The 15,276-nt window shown below is 42.1% G+C and overlaps 1 protein-coding gene across 3 annotated transcripts in view; it reads left to right on the forward strand.

Moving 5' to 3' along the window:
* Window positions 1–15,276, forward strand: part of Rin2 (Ras and Rab interactor 2) — a 193,014-nt gene that overhangs the window by 115,207 nt on the left and 62,531 nt on the right. For 2 of the 3 annotated variants that reach the window (XM_042666467.1, XM_042666468.1), the window contains one exon: window positions 793–893. In XM_042666467.1, the coding sequence (XP_042522401.1) occupies window positions 793–893 (101 nt within the window). Of the gene's footprint in view, window positions 1–792; window positions 894–1,157; window positions 1,317–15,276 lie in introns of those variants that run through there. The other variant, XM_042666469.1, reaches the window with a different exon arrangement.

Raw genomic sequence — 15,276 nt, forward strand, 5'->3', positions numbered from 1 at the left:
CCCGCCACAGGTGCTCTTTTTCTTGTTGCTGGGGATCAAATTCAGGCCATTGCACATGATAAGCAAGCACTGTGCCACTGAACTATATTCCCACTCCTGACTTCTTTCTTTAAAAAAAATGCTAATTAAGTCTGCATAATTCAAGTGTGTGTGCCAATCCTAGGGCTTGAACTCAGGGCTTGGGCATTGTCACTGAGCTGCTTTAGTGCTCGGCTACTTGAGCCACAGCTCCACTTCTGGCTCTTTGGCAGTTAATTGGAGAGAAGAGTCTCATAGACTTTTCTACCCAGGCTGGCTTTGAACCACAATCCTCATATCTCAGCCTCCTAAGTGGCTAGGATTACAAGTGTGAGCCACCAATGCCTAGCATTTACTATATGTATTTTAAAGAAGTATAGTTCTATAGTCAAAATATTGACTGCAACAAAAAAAATGCAGAGAATGCCTTTGGAATGATTTCCTTAGACAAAACACGAATGGATTTATTAAGGTTTATTTACTGAGTCTATGTGCATGTTGAGCAACCTAACTGGGAGTCAGATTCTTTTCCTTATTATAATATAGAAACCCAAGTTCTTCCCTAAACGAAACCTAAGTTCTTCTCCTTTTTTAAAGGGGAAGCTGCAGCCTCCCCCTTTATTTTCCCCCCTCTGATTAGAGGAAATTCACAGAACAAGATTAAAAAAAAAAAAAAGACAATCATGACCTGTTGGAGAACTGGGAGCTCCCCAAGCTCTGAGCACGCCCCGCCTCTGCAGTTGCTGACGTCATACTATTTTTGTCTTTGAATAGCTCATTGACACAATCGCCTCAGAGATCGGAGAACTGAAACAGGAGATGGTGCAGCCAGATGTCAGCCTGGAAAATGGCCTGGAACCTTCTGAAGCCCACAGGTGATCAAAGACATGATTCAGGTGCTGGGTTCAAGAGAGAGAGAGAGGGACCCTGAGAAGTCCATTGGTGTGGAGGATTGACACTGGGTCACTCCACTGAAGTTTGGGAACTTGGGAGTGTGGTGGTGGCGGTGGCTGGTGGATCTACACACGCAATTCTCTGTAGGAGGTGGGCGTGGCCTAGGAGCTGCTTGTCTGCTTGTTTATTGTAGTAGCTTTGAAGGCACCTGAACTTTACACCTTCTCAATTCCTCCTGGCACCAGAACCCGGAAACCTAGAATTGTCTGTGCCATTTCACAGTGATGGAAATTAAAACGCAGTGGATCCTCCGTGGGCAAAATAGAATTCAGTGTAGCCCTGTCAGTCTCCAGAAGGTTTAAAGGGGAACAACCAAAGAGGATGGACTCATTTTGCATTCTCAGGTCAGAAAAAAATAAAAATCAGCATTACCTTTGCCATTAACCCGAAAGCAATCCAGCATCTTAGAAACTCGATGTGCTTGTAAATAATTAATGGGAAGCATTATGCTGTGCTGGCTAAGCTATGTCCAGTGTTGTACACTTTCTGAACTAGGGGGGATTTTTTTTTGTTTTGCTTTAATCTGAAGAATGAGGGTACAAGGGGTCACCTCAGGGGTTGGGAAGTTGGAGCCGGCCTCTTCTAACTTTTTGATGTTGTAATTCATTGCTAACAAAGACAGCAGAATATGCTCACTACAAAAACAAACAAACAAACAAAAAACTTTTTTTTAAAGAAAGACTTGGACCCTTGGTGCCTTGAAAATGAGATTCATTATCAGCTTTCCCCCTTCCAGAAAGTGAGGTGGAGGCTGACTGAAGTGGTATGAGTCTGAGATTTATAGTGTGGGTTTTGCAGGCAGGTGAGCCAGATGCTTCTGGTTGTCCAGGCAAGTTTCAAACCAGCCCTACTTGTTTCCTGCCCAGACACTGAAGGAGAGTGCTCTATTTCAGGTACTAGGCAGGTACTAGACAGCTGGAAGGTGTGCTTAATGCCTTGTGTTTTTGAAAGAGCTACATTTGTCCTTACCTGTGCAAGTTTGGTGTGTGTTCTATTGTTTTGCCTTCTCTACAGAATGACAGAGGTAGACCAGATATCCCTTCTTGTAACATGCGTCTTGTATCATGCCCTCCCTCCCCAGAAAAGTCTGTTTGTTTTGTTTTGTTTTTTAAGTTTTGTTTGAAAGGCTTTACCTGATTTTATTTCCCCATCAACTTGACAAATGCGCTATTATTTTCAGTTAGAGATTTTTTTTTCCATCTTGTTTTCAGAGTAGTCCAAATACCTGAGAACTTTAGGCAGAGGATTTTCTTTGCATTTTTGAGCTAAAATCAAATTAGTAGGCCAGGTTGATAATCACAGAGTGAAGATTTCTCCCACTATTAGAATGCAGCATGCTGTAGACCTCAAGCACCGCAAGTGACAGGCCACAAAAGAGAGAGGGGCAGGAGCACCTCCCCAGAGTACAATAATTGCCAGGGCTGTTAGGGTAGGCAGAGGTAGTGGCTATCAGGATCTTCATCTCTGACTTTTAATGATACTCAGGTTGATATGGCTGTAGACTTGTTCTCTGGCTTTTAAAGGTATTTTTGGGGGAGAGAGGGACAGTCACATAACTCATTTGTCTTTTTATTTTTGGTACTGGGGATTGAGCTCAGGGCCTTGGTTATGGTAAGCACATGCTCTATAGCTAAGCATCACCATCAACACTGACATTTCTTCATCTTTTCCTTTTCAAATTTCAGAATGACCAAAAAGCGTATCACAATCACTTTTATTCTTTTTTTTCCTCAAGGCTAGCTCTCTACCACTTGAGCCACAGCTCTACTTCTGTTTTTTTGGTGGTTCATTGTAGATAAGTGACTCACAGACTTTCCTACCCAGGCTGGCTTTGAACCATGATCCTCAGATCTCAGCCTCCTAAAGTAGTTAGGGTTACAATCGTGAGCCACTAGCTCCTGGCAATATAACTTAAAAAAAAATCAATGTCACTTGTTTTCAAGCACTAGGTTGGTAAACATTGGAGCTAATAATTTCTAGAGACATTTTTCTTGATTTTTATTTTTTTTCTTGGGTTTTAAAAACTTAGATGATGGGAAAGGGAAAAGAAAACCAAGATGAACTCTGTATATGTCACAATGTTTGGCATGGGCTAGTCACTGACCTTCGTGGCCTATAGCCACTAACTTTGTTATCTTCCTAACTATAGGATCATAGGTCCATTCATTACAACCTCTGTTTTACTAATGTGGAAACTGTACCATGTGACATCCTGGACCTATAGCCAGTCTGGCAATGCACATCCATAATCCTAGCATTTGGGAGGCTGTAGCAAGAGGATCAAGAGTTTAAGGCCAGCATGGGTACTTAGTGAAACTGTATCGCAAAAAATCAAAACAAAACAAAACAAAAACTCCAACTAAGGAGCTTGGTTTCTCTGCTGGACTCTCACTAATTTTTTTGGATTGTGTGTGTGTGCACTGACTGAACCTGGGCCTCGAAGTCAGGTCCTCATACTCTTCCTTTGCTTTTTCAAGGCTGATTCTCTACCACTTGAGCCACTCTCTACACTTAGAGCTCTTGGGTGGTTAACTGGAGGCAAGAAACACATGGATTTTTCTAGCCAGGCTGGCTTCAAACTGCAATTCTTAGATCTTGGCCTCCTGAGTCACCTGAGTATAGGCATGAGCCATTGGTGCCAGGCTGTCTGTTTTTTGTTTGTTTAGAAATAGTGATTTTGCTTTTTAATTTTCCATTTTGCCCTACGGTGATGCAAGATGGAGCAGACAATGGGACTTTGAGTTGTTTTTAAAAATTAAGGCAAAATATAGTTGGGGCTACAAGGGCTACAATTCAGGCTGTACAGATTCACCTTAATCAAAAGTTCTCTAAGAATAAGATGCTACCAGCCCTGGACTGTGGCTGTTCATGCCTGGTATCTACATGGATATGCCACAGTGCCACCTTTGACATCCACTCTCTGTGGGGGACTTCACCTGCCCCAGCCCCAGCCACCACAAAATGTCTATGCTTCCTCCATTGGTTAAACAGTAGTTTAAGCACCAAACTAATCTCTGAGGTAAGGAATCGATAGTCCTTTATTTCTGTTGGTGTATTTTGGTTACTCCATGGTTAAATATCGGAATAAACTTCAGATCTTCAACTTTTTCTTATATCCTGGACTCCCCTCAGAATAATATTTTTCAATGCAAAAAATAAAGTGAGAACAGGATAAGAAAAATAGCTATGTTAAAAAATAATGGTTTTATTAGTTTTGAGACAGGGTCTTGCTTGGTAGCATTCAAGAAGAAAATAAAGAAAAAGGGAGGTGAAGAACATAAAACTACTACATGAGACCCAAACTGCTGTCTTGCCTTGACTAGACGTCAGGACACAAGAATGAGCAAGAGCTGTGCTTACAGTCTAGGGGAAAGCTGCCTAGCGTTCCAACAGAGTAAGCGTCTATAGACAATTGTGGCCTTATGAGCTGCTCTGGGTGGCATTTGAATGAGACCCATCCTCACTAGGTGCTGTTTTGGAAAAATCTTTCCACTGATGCTAAACAAAATTAAGCAAAAGTACACATGTAAATATATTGCTAGATAGATTGCTGGCAAAGTAAACACCACATTGTGAGCACCCAATCAGAAAACAGAACTTCCCAATGTTTTCCAAGAGGTTTCCTCTCTGTAGCTCTCCACTTCACCCTGCATAGGTCACCCCTGTCCTCACTTAACATTGCTGCAGATTAGTTCTGTTGCAGGTTTGTTGTTGTTTTATTTCTGTTTGTGTTTCTGATTGAGGGCTGGAGAACTGTATCCAGAGCTTTTTGCATACCCAGCATAGATACCTACCACTGAGTTATACCCTCAAACTCAGTTTTGCCCATTTTCGGACTTTATATCTAGAATCATACAGCTGTATTTTTAAAACTCTTTTCTTCTTTCATTCAGTGTTTGGTATAATATTTCATTATATGCATATACTACAGTGCATTTAGCCATTGACAAATATTGAGTTGGTTCTACTAAAAAGCAGTTTTGAATGATGTTACTGTGAACATTCTTATGCATATTCCTTCATGACATATTAATAGAAGAGAGAGTTACTGTGTTGTGTGGTAGTTACTTATTCAACTCCAGTAGATAATGCCGAACAGCTTTCCAAGGGGATTATATTAATTTGTATTTCCTTACCTGGAGTGTATGAAGGTTCTGGATGCTCTGTTCTTGTCTATACTTGCTGTTGGTCACCTTCTCATTTCTGCCATTTGGTTGCCTGTATTGGTTCACTGTTTGAAACCACAATGGATGTAGACAGGTACGTGCATCTGGATGCCATGGCTCAAGTCTTTTTCTCAGTGTTATTGGACTAAGGAGTTAGGAACTTCTTGATTTTGACAGAATGTCATATTTCTCATATGTCTAAGTTCTAAGCTAAAGTCATGGAGATATCTAAGCTCATAGCCAGTTCACTGGATAATATTTTTGGAAACAAGTTATGAAAGAGTTATTTGTGGAAAGGAGATTATAAAAGGGCAATGTTTTCCAGAAATTATTTTAAAAAGTTTACATACAAGCCTGGCAGGGAGCCTACTCTTGTAATGCTAGCTACTCAAGGGGCTGAAATTGGGAAGATCACAGTTTGAGGCCAGCCTAAGCAAAAAGCCAACGAAACTACATCTGGTAAAGAAAAAAGAAAAAATATATAAATACAGGTGTATCTTTTACTACATATATTCTTGCTTTTAGATTTTAGATCTAATACACTTACAGCAACAAAACAAAAATACCTGGCAATGGAAATTGTTTTTCCTGGTCCCAGGGATTGAACTCAGGACCTGAGTACTGTCCCAGAGCTTATTTTGCTCAAGGCTAGAGCTCTACCACTTAAGCTACAGTTTCACTTTAAGCATTTTATGGATAATTGGAGATAAGACTCTCACAGACTTTCCTGCCAGGCTGGCCTTGAACCACAAACCTCAGAACTCAGCCTCCTGAGTAGCTAGGATTATAGGCATGAGCCACTGGTGCCTAGCTTCTCCCTACTTCTTAAGAGCCTATTTCTTTACTTTGTCCAGTATTTATGTGCAGAAAAGTTCAGCATTTTGTGAGATGATTTGGCCAAAGCCATTCTTTGTATCGTAACTAATAAATATATATGCCTAGATATGGTGCAGCTATTCTTGGAGTTTAAGTTCAGCCTTTAAATTCAGAATATATCCATATCTAATACAATTTCCCATATTGAAAAGGTGTCCATGAAGATTTCAGAGAATATATTCATGTGGTCACTTGGGAACAAAATCAAACCACTGGATGCAAAGTCAGTTTGCATTTTGGCCTCAGACACAGGATCTGTGTCATGTGTGGCTAGCCAGGAAGATAAATGCTTTTCTCTCCTCCCATCTCCAGAAAACTGCCTAGACCAAGGGTCATATTTATCCAGCTTGGGAACTATGCTAAAGTCACCCTGCATCTGTGAGGAGCCTCTTCAAGAAACAATCATACCTGAAAGAGAAAGATTAGCTAGGAGCTGGAGATACAGCCTATGGAAGAATGCTTGTGTAGCTCTGAGTGTCCCAGCTAGGTTCAATCCTCAGTACTAAGGGGGAAAAAAATGGAAGAGAAGGAGGAATAGGAAAGAAACAGGGGAAGGGGGGTGGGGAGGAAGAAGTGAGGGAAGAAAAAGGAGAAGTAGAAAAGGAAGGGAGAGGAGAGAGAAGGAGGGAGAATGTGTGTGTGTGTGTGTGTGTGTGTGTGTGTGTGTGTGTGTGTGTTAGATTTCTTCCTTAATTGTGAGTTGTTCTAGTCTGGGTTGTAGAACATGAAATACTCACAAGATCTATCTGCTACAGAGTGTTTGGTTTATCTCGCAGTATCCTAGGCACTTTCAAAATCATACTTGGTGTTCACAGTTTATGGTTCTTATATGTTGTCTGTTTCAAAGAATTGTAAACAAAATTCCTGAAATTTTTTTTTTCATTACTGGAGTTGGAACACAAGGCCTTGTTCTTGCTAGGCAGGTGCTCTACCAGTTGATCGATGCCTACAGCCCCTTTTGCTAGTTATTTTTCAAATAGAATTCTATGTGCCCCCTGCCCACATCAGGCCTGGAACCATGGTCCTCTTACTTACGCCTCCTGTATAAGCTAGGATGACAGGTATATACCGTCACACCCACCTGTTGGTTGAAACGGAACCTGGAGAATTTTTTTGCCTAGGCTAGCCTTGAACTGTGATCCTCCCAGATCTCTGCCTCTGGAGTAGCTGGGATTATAGGCATGGACCACTGCTCCCAGTCCTATTCCCATGAATTCTTGAGTGATTGTTATTGCCTACCTGCCTTTGTTCTTTCTCCAGACAGAAAAATAGTCTAGAGAGACTTCTTGGGACAAGACAATGTTCTGAAAGATGGCTGAAAAGCCTCCATATAAAACACCTAAGTCTCAGTTTATGAGTGGATTTGAACAAGGTGTGGGGCACTTTGTAGGAAAAGACTTTGTTTACAGTTTGTTTGACAGTTTGGCAGTAGCACATTTTCCTGTTATAGCCATTGAAAGTGTTCTGCTATGATTGATTTGTTCAATTACCCCCAGCTACTCTGTGGTGCTTACTTATTTGAAGCTACCAAAAGTGCTTTGAACAGTTTTCAAGGAATTCCATGAGAATTGGCCAACTCACCATTTCCAGTGTGGCAGCCATCAAGCTCAATTTAAGGGAGCTATTTATCAAGTGGGTGCAGTTTGCCCAAATACCTACCCCGCAGAGCACAAAGATTTACCCAGTGTAAGGAAGAACAGAGTAATAAGCAAGGAAGAATCCCATAACAGAATGGGAGCATAACATGAATGTATGAGCGTGCCATGTGTCCAGGGCAGCCAGGCAATTCTAGCGCAAATGTGGCTTCAAGATTGGTGTGATTAAAGAATGAGTTTAGCAAGTGTGTAAGAGCAGCTTCTGGATCACAAACACTCCCATGGAGCTCTTAGGCTGGGGATATGTGTCAGCATAGAGCACTTACCTAGCAAGTGTGAAACCCTGAGTTCAAATATAGCACTATCAAAGAAAAAACAAAAGCTATTAAGCCTTTCTCAGTTGATGGTACCTGCCATGTATAGGATTATTTTTACAGGAATATTTAAATTTTTCTCTTTTTTAATTACTGAAAGATAAATGTGCACATTGTAGGAAAAAAATTATCAAAAAATAAAATAAAAATGACCATGAGTCCAGGAGAGGTAACCCATGATTATAATCTCCACACACAAGAGGTTAGGCAGGGGGGTCCAAGAATTTGAGGCAACCAACCTGGATTACAGTGAGACCTTATCTCAGAAAACAAAAATTAAAGATTGAATTCACTCATTGATATGGACCCACAATTATTATTATTATTATTATTTTGTTGTTGGTGGTGGTGGTTGTGGGGCTTGAACTCTGGGCCTGGGCACTGTCCCTCAGCCTTTCAACTCAAGGTAGCGCTCTACCACTTGAGCTACAACGTCACTTCTGGTTTTCTGATGGTTTATTGGAGATAAGAGTTTCACAGACTTTCCTGCCTGGACTGGCTTTGAACTGCAACCTTCAGATCTCAGTCTCCTGAGTAGCTAGGGTTACAGGCATAAGCCACTGGCGCCTTGCTCACAATTATTTTTTATTTGTGTTTCTGAGTTGGCTGTTTTATTTCTCTAATGTGTATCATGACCATGTTTTTGCTTTGCCTTGCCCACATTTAAGTGGTAGGGCATTTATTATGAGTTTTTCTCTGGCTGAGAAGGTGTTTTTGATCATTCTCAAAGTGCATGAAAGTCCATTTTTTAGTTGTTCTGAGGGCTTTTTGTGTGTGTTTGTTTGCTTATGACAACATCTTACTGTCTTGTCAAGCTCCTCTTGAACTTCAGGGCTCAAGCAATTCTGCCTCAGCATCCCTAGTATCTAGGACTACAGGTCTGAGTCACTACACCTAGCTTGATTCCATTTTTGTTGAACCTGATCAGCTTGGTGTATGACTTTTCTGTCAACAGTCAGCTTCAGCCACATCGTGTGTGTGTGTGTGTGTGTGTGTGTGTGTGTGTGTGTGTGTGTGTGTGTGTGCGTGTGCACGTGCATTCCAATCCTGGGGCTTGAACTCAGGGCTTGAGTACTCTTCTTAAGCTTCTTTTACTCATTGATAGCATTCTACTACTTGAGCTCCATTTCTGGTTTTTGTTGTTGTTGTTGTTGTTTTGTTTGTTTTTGCTTTTTGGTTTTTTGGGGGCAGGTATTTGTCTTCAAACCATGATTTTCAGGTTTCAGCCTCCTAAGTAGATAAGTACAGGTGTGAGCCACATCTTTTTTTGGGGGGGTGGGGGGGCGTGGGGCCTGAACTCTGGGCCTGGGCGCTGTCCCTCAGCTCTTAAGCTTAAGGCTAGTGCTCTACCACTTGAGCCACAGCACCACTTCCGGCTTTTTTCTTTTTGCTTATGTGGTGCTGAGGAATTGAACCCAGGGCCTCAGGCATGCAAGGCAAGTGCTCTACCACTGAGCCACCTTCCCAGCCCGAGCCACATCATTTTAACAGCAGCACACCCTATGGTTAGACTTATTAGATAGATTTTCATTTTTTTCTTTTTCACTTCATACTGGGGATCAAACCCAGGGCCTCACACATGCTAAGCAAGTGGTTGTACTATTGTATAACCTACTTAACACCTTGCTGGCTTTGCCTCCCTGCTACAAGGCTCTGCCCGAAATATTCTGCTTAGTTAGAATTCACTTGGTGAATTAGTCATGCCAGGAAATAGCATCAGCGTAGATGAAAGTACTTACCCAGCAGAAAGTGCAAATGCAAGGAGAGCTTGCTTTTCTGTGAAGCTGGGTACAGGCCACTGCTCTGGGCTCAAGGGAGGGTGACAGAGCTGTGCCCGGAGCCTGCCTGGCTCCTTCTCTAGCCTGTTTTCAGCTCCAAGGGCAACCAGGACAACAGGTCCTTTGTTTCTTTTTCGTATTTTTGCAGGAACGAATGAATGCCTCTGGCAGCTTTGACTCCATATCTGGTCTTTTCATCTCAGGGCACAGAGTCAGAGAGAGGAAGTTCCTAGGCAAAGTCCCCACTTCATCTTTCTTAAGAGCTGCTCAGGATGAAGCCAGGCATTCCAGTGCTCATTTCTCTGTCCTTTCCTTCTGGATCTTAGGAGATAGAACTTTCAAATCACAGAAAGCTCTAAATGTTTTCCACAAAATTCCCCTAGGCCTTGCTGTGAGAAAAGCTCTTTTAGGAAGTTGTGGCTGTCTTTCTCCAAAAACCTGATCCAAAATATAGGTTATTTATTTTTTCCTTTCTAAATTTAAAGTGTCAAAGAATTGAAATACTGACTCTTACGCTACAGGTAAACATCCAGTCAGAAAACTGGAACTTAGCCAGGTGCCAGGTGAGTCACACTTGTAATCCTAGCTACTCAGAAGCTGAAATCTGAGGATAGCAGTTCAAAACTAATCCAAGCTGAGCAATCTCACAGATTTTTCTCTTTTTTTTTTTTTTTAAAAAAATATTTCTTTCTTGTGTTAGTTAACCAGTAAAAAACTGAAAGTTAGAGGTATGGCTTAAGTAGTAAAGCCCCAGCTTTGAGCAGAAAAAGCCAAACAAGAGTTCAAGGTCCTGAATCCAAGCCCTAGTACTGGCCCAAAAAGAAAAAAGAAAATTGAGGCTTAGTGGTAGAGTGGTCCAGCATGCAAGAGACCCTAACCGTCCGGTTCTCTTCATGTTTTGCCTTCAAATAGGAAAGTAAACTGGATGGCTTCTAAGATCCCACTCAACTCTGGTAAATGCACAATGATCTTTACAAGGATTTCCTTTCCTCTACTGTGCCATCACCTTTTCCAGAAATCTTGGGTAACTTACCTGCCAAATTGTATGCAGTAAACAGAAAACAGGCCAGGGCCCGCCAGTGCCCAGGAGGATCCAACCTCCTCCCTCTTTCTGTTTCAAAATTCTGAGGAATTACTGTCATGTTAAGCAATCATTGGATATCTGCTATGAGGTGTTTGTTCTTTTTTTAATTGATGATTTCCTGGGAAGTTTTTGTTCTGCATGTGTGTATACGTTTAGCAACAATTACAAGCATTCCTCTCATACCAGAAATTTTTATTAGATGGATGTTTTTCTGCATAGACTGTTATTGTCTATCTTTAGCATGCTGACACCAAAGATGGGTGGTTTAGATTGCACATATTAAATAAGACCTCAATGAGGACATGCAAAAGCCCCCCCCCCCAACCTCACTCCATGCCCGGGTACCCCATTTCCCACCATGTCTTCCTGCAGACCTCAGGCATGATACCTCCCTTAACACAAGGGCATTTCACTACCAATACTATCTACCTTCTAGTTTCTCCTATGCTCAAAAAGCCACAGTTGTCAGAATCCTGAAGCCCACCTGTTCTAGTGCTGGAATAAGGTGTTCTTCTTCTGTACACCTTAGATGGGACACTTCCTACCAGTATCCTGTGCTGGTGGACAAAATCACCATTCTAGGCTAAACTCTTCTTTGGTTTTACACCCAAGGCCTCCACATTTACTGTCTGACCTAAGGTCAGAGGGGTGTCTAGCAGAGAAAATCGTGAGCAATGAGGAAATCACTGCTAAATCCTTTGAAATCTGTTATGCTGGAAGGACTGGACTTGCCCACTTTGCTTGCCCTAGGCTTAAAGAGGGCCTATGCCAGAGGATCCTAGTAGCTGTGGTGAGTTTTGCCACCTATTTCCCAATATTTCCCCACAGACAAGAGCCCTTTGTGTCTTGAGATGGGAATTGAGCAGCCCTGATTCTACTTGTTGGGCTTGACTGAGGGAAAGCCTGAAGCTACCGAGAGACCCAGTGCCCTGAGCTGTTTCTCTTTCTCAGCAGGAATAAATTGTAGATATCACTTCCACCTCAGGCCCCTGGTCACACCTGCCCTTAGGTTGGCCTGAATATGGCTGGGAATGAGGCCAGGCTACTAAGAGTGTCAGTGTGATACAAAAGGGAAGGGTCAATGCAAACAGAAGTACAGACAGTACATGAGGTGGTTCAGGCCCAATGACCCCTTGCAGCTGAAAGAGATAAGAGATGAGGCTGGAATTTGAGCTGTTTTGACAGCTAGGCAGGTGTCAGACTTAGTAATAGACATTCAAGAATAGCTTAGGACTGGGGGGTGGAACTCAGAGGTAGAGTACACTTAGCATGAACTATGTCCTGGGTCCTATCCTCAGCACTAGGTCTATTCATCTTCATCCATCATCCATCCATCCATCATCCATCCATTCATCTATCCATAAACTCAACTAGAAGGGTCCAAGCAAGGTCAAGAGATGCTTTTACAAGATAATCTTCCTACTTGAATGGAAGAGATAGATTTATAAATACTGATACAAGAAAAGTATTTTCACATTCCAACCCACGTATCCCAATTTTCAGTCATCTTTATGCCATGCTTTCCTCTTATTCTCCTGCCATCTGTTCTGTTAGCTTAATACTATCTTCCTTTAAGCTGACTTCCCTTTCACATATCACTTTGCTTAAAGGATACATCTGGTATCTTCCACTAGAATTGGGAAATGGCACTCAATATTATAGATGATTATTGTTTAATGGCAACAGTATAAAGATCTTCATTGGATTTACTTTTGTATTCTAGAATTGGGAAATGCTTCATTCCATAAAATTAATTATTCTTATAAGCAGAGGAGAGGAACTTGGTTGTATAGGGGAAGAAGGGCTGAAGTAAGTGAAAATGAAGAACAAAAAAGCAGATGGGTCATTTCAAAGTTACTGTCCTTGTAAGACAGGGGCAGGGAGCCAAAAGAGTAGCAAGTAAACAGGGAACTGCAGGTTACCTGTGTGTGAAGAGTAAGGCAGAGGGCATGGCAGGCATTTTTATGTCAAATGAAACTGGCCTTTGGGAGAAACTGGCTGGTTTCTCTCTCTCTAGGCCAGATTTCTCAGAAGGTCAAATAAATAGTCTTATTTCAGTTTAGTAACATGAACTTCAATATGGGTGATTAGGTGTTTAGCTTCGCCTAGTAGAACCTTGCACAGGACCTCAGTCCAAAAACAATAGCCGTCTGTCATTGAAGGAAGATCTATCACTACAATATATTTGCCTCACCTTGAGAAATACTGTCAGTTTTTAACCATCGATGCTAAGTACACTCTTAGTTCATGCTAAGTACACTCTACCACTGAGTTCCACCCCCAGTCCTAAGCTATTCTTGAATGTCTATTACTAAGTCTGACACCTGCCTAGCTGTCAAAACAGCTCAAATTCCAGCCTTATCTCTTATCTCTTTCAGCGCAAGGGGTCACTGGGCCTGAACCACCTCTTGTACTGTCTGCACTCCTGTTTGCATTAACCTTTCCCTTTTTGCATCACACTGACACTCTTAGTAGCCTGGCCTCATTCCCAGCCATATTCATTAATTTTGATACTTTATCAAGTCGAGTTTTTGTTTGGCTCTGTTTTTGAGTTCTTCATTTGGTGGCAGAGTGTAGTGGGTCTTAAGTCATAATTAAGTCATAGGCAAAAGCAACTTGGAATCTAGACTTTGGTTATTGTTGTTTGTTTTGTTTTATTGACAAGGTTAGCATTCAGTTGGTAATAATTGGCTACATCAATTTGTCTTCGTTCTCTAACCATTTATTATTAGGCATATATGAGAAAACAGGAGAAACTTCATTTTCTTGTATGTGTGCTGGCACTGGGACTTAACCTCAGGGCCTTGTGCTCTCATTGGGCTTTTTCATTCAAGGCTGACACTCTATCAGTTGAGCCATTCCTCTACTTCTGGCTTTTTACTGGTTACCTGGTGATAAGAGTCCAGTAAACTTGTTTTCCCACACTGACTTTGAACCATGATCCTCACATCTCAGCCTCTCAAGAAGCTAGGGATTACAGGTGTGAACCTCTGGCACTTTTCCCCCTTTCTTTAAAGGAAACAAAGATTTGTGCACTAGGGTACCTCACACTTAAAAAAAAAAAAAAAGCAGGGTTCAGAGAGCCAGGAGTAGAGACACAGCAGGAATCTCCTTCAACACAGATCTCAGGCAGCTTCACCATCTCAGCACCTTCTACCACCACCATCACCCCCACCCTCACCCCACACCCTCCCACACATCAGCACTGGCCTGGGAGACGCCTGCAGAATAAGAAGGCATTGTACTCCCAAGAAGCAAGATCCGCACCCTTTCGCAAGGCCTGACAGAGGAGTGGGGGCTTGGATCAGAGGTTTACCATCAGAAAGCAGGCGATACACAACACATTGTCTTATAGGTTGTGGTCATCTTCCTCTAACACCTCCTACTGAGTCTGTCACCTTAATATCTCCTGTGTGACTCCATTTACAAAGCCCAGAAAAACCTGTAAGTAGAAGCAAAACAGAAGACTTTGATAAGACGTAAAGTAGCTTTGTCCTTAAAGGTGGACCTCAAACATAGCCATCCCAAGGCAGATAGGAGAGCAGCTGGATCACAGGCACTCATACATGCACACAGGGTAGAAGGGAGACCCACTGCCATTAGGGTTTGGAGTCTCCATCCACCGGTTAATTCCAGAGAGGATGGTGCTCTCTCCTCTATGAGAGGTTTTCAGAGGTTGTTATTCAACTAAACTAATCCATAATCAGCCTACTGTAGAAAGGAAAATCCTTACGATGTTTTAAATATTTAACTGAAACAAGCTTTGTCCTTAAAACTTCAGGCATATGTTGTTTTAGATTATATAAATTGGACTTATAAGAATAATAATGAAGGGGCCTCTGTGGTGGTTCATGCCTGCAGACTGTGCTCCAAGAGTGGTAAAGATCAAAAGGATGGAGGTTAGAGGCCAGCTAGGGCAAACAGTTAACAAGCCCCCATGTCAGCAAACCAGCGGGACATGATGGGGCACATCTGTAATCCCAGCTCTGACAAAGGTATAGATAGAGAGGAGGATAATAGTCTGAGGCTTGCCCAGGTAAAACTGCAAAACTGTATCTAAAAAATAACGAGCATAAAGGCCTGGAGGTATGGCTCAAATGGTAGAGCTAATAAACACAAGACCATCCATTCAGATTCCAGTACCGCTCCCCCCCACTCCCCCACCCACCCACAATCTAATTGTTCAGCTCAGTGAAGATGCAGAATTATTTTATATTATGTGTTCGTATTTATTTCATGTGTACTTTTAATGGTATCTGCAGGTGGACTCCTGTTACAAAGACCAGCAGCCCTGTGAATACACTTAACACTGTTAGGAAACTGAGCCATGAGAGCAGGAGAGGAAAGAGAGCAGTAAAACAATACCAACAACCCCAATGAAGAGCTGAAGTGGGACGCCATGTTGACCAGAGCAGAGCCAGGAGACAGGAC

This window comes from Dipodomys spectabilis, unplaced genomic scaffold (assembly GCF_019054845.1).
Source record: "Dipodomys spectabilis isolate Male_0828 unplaced genomic scaffold, ASM1905484v1 ptg000365l, whole genome shotgun sequence".
In the NCBI taxonomy this organism is placed as follows: Eukaryota; Metazoa; Chordata; class Mammalia; order Rodentia; family Heteromyidae; genus Dipodomys; species Dipodomys spectabilis.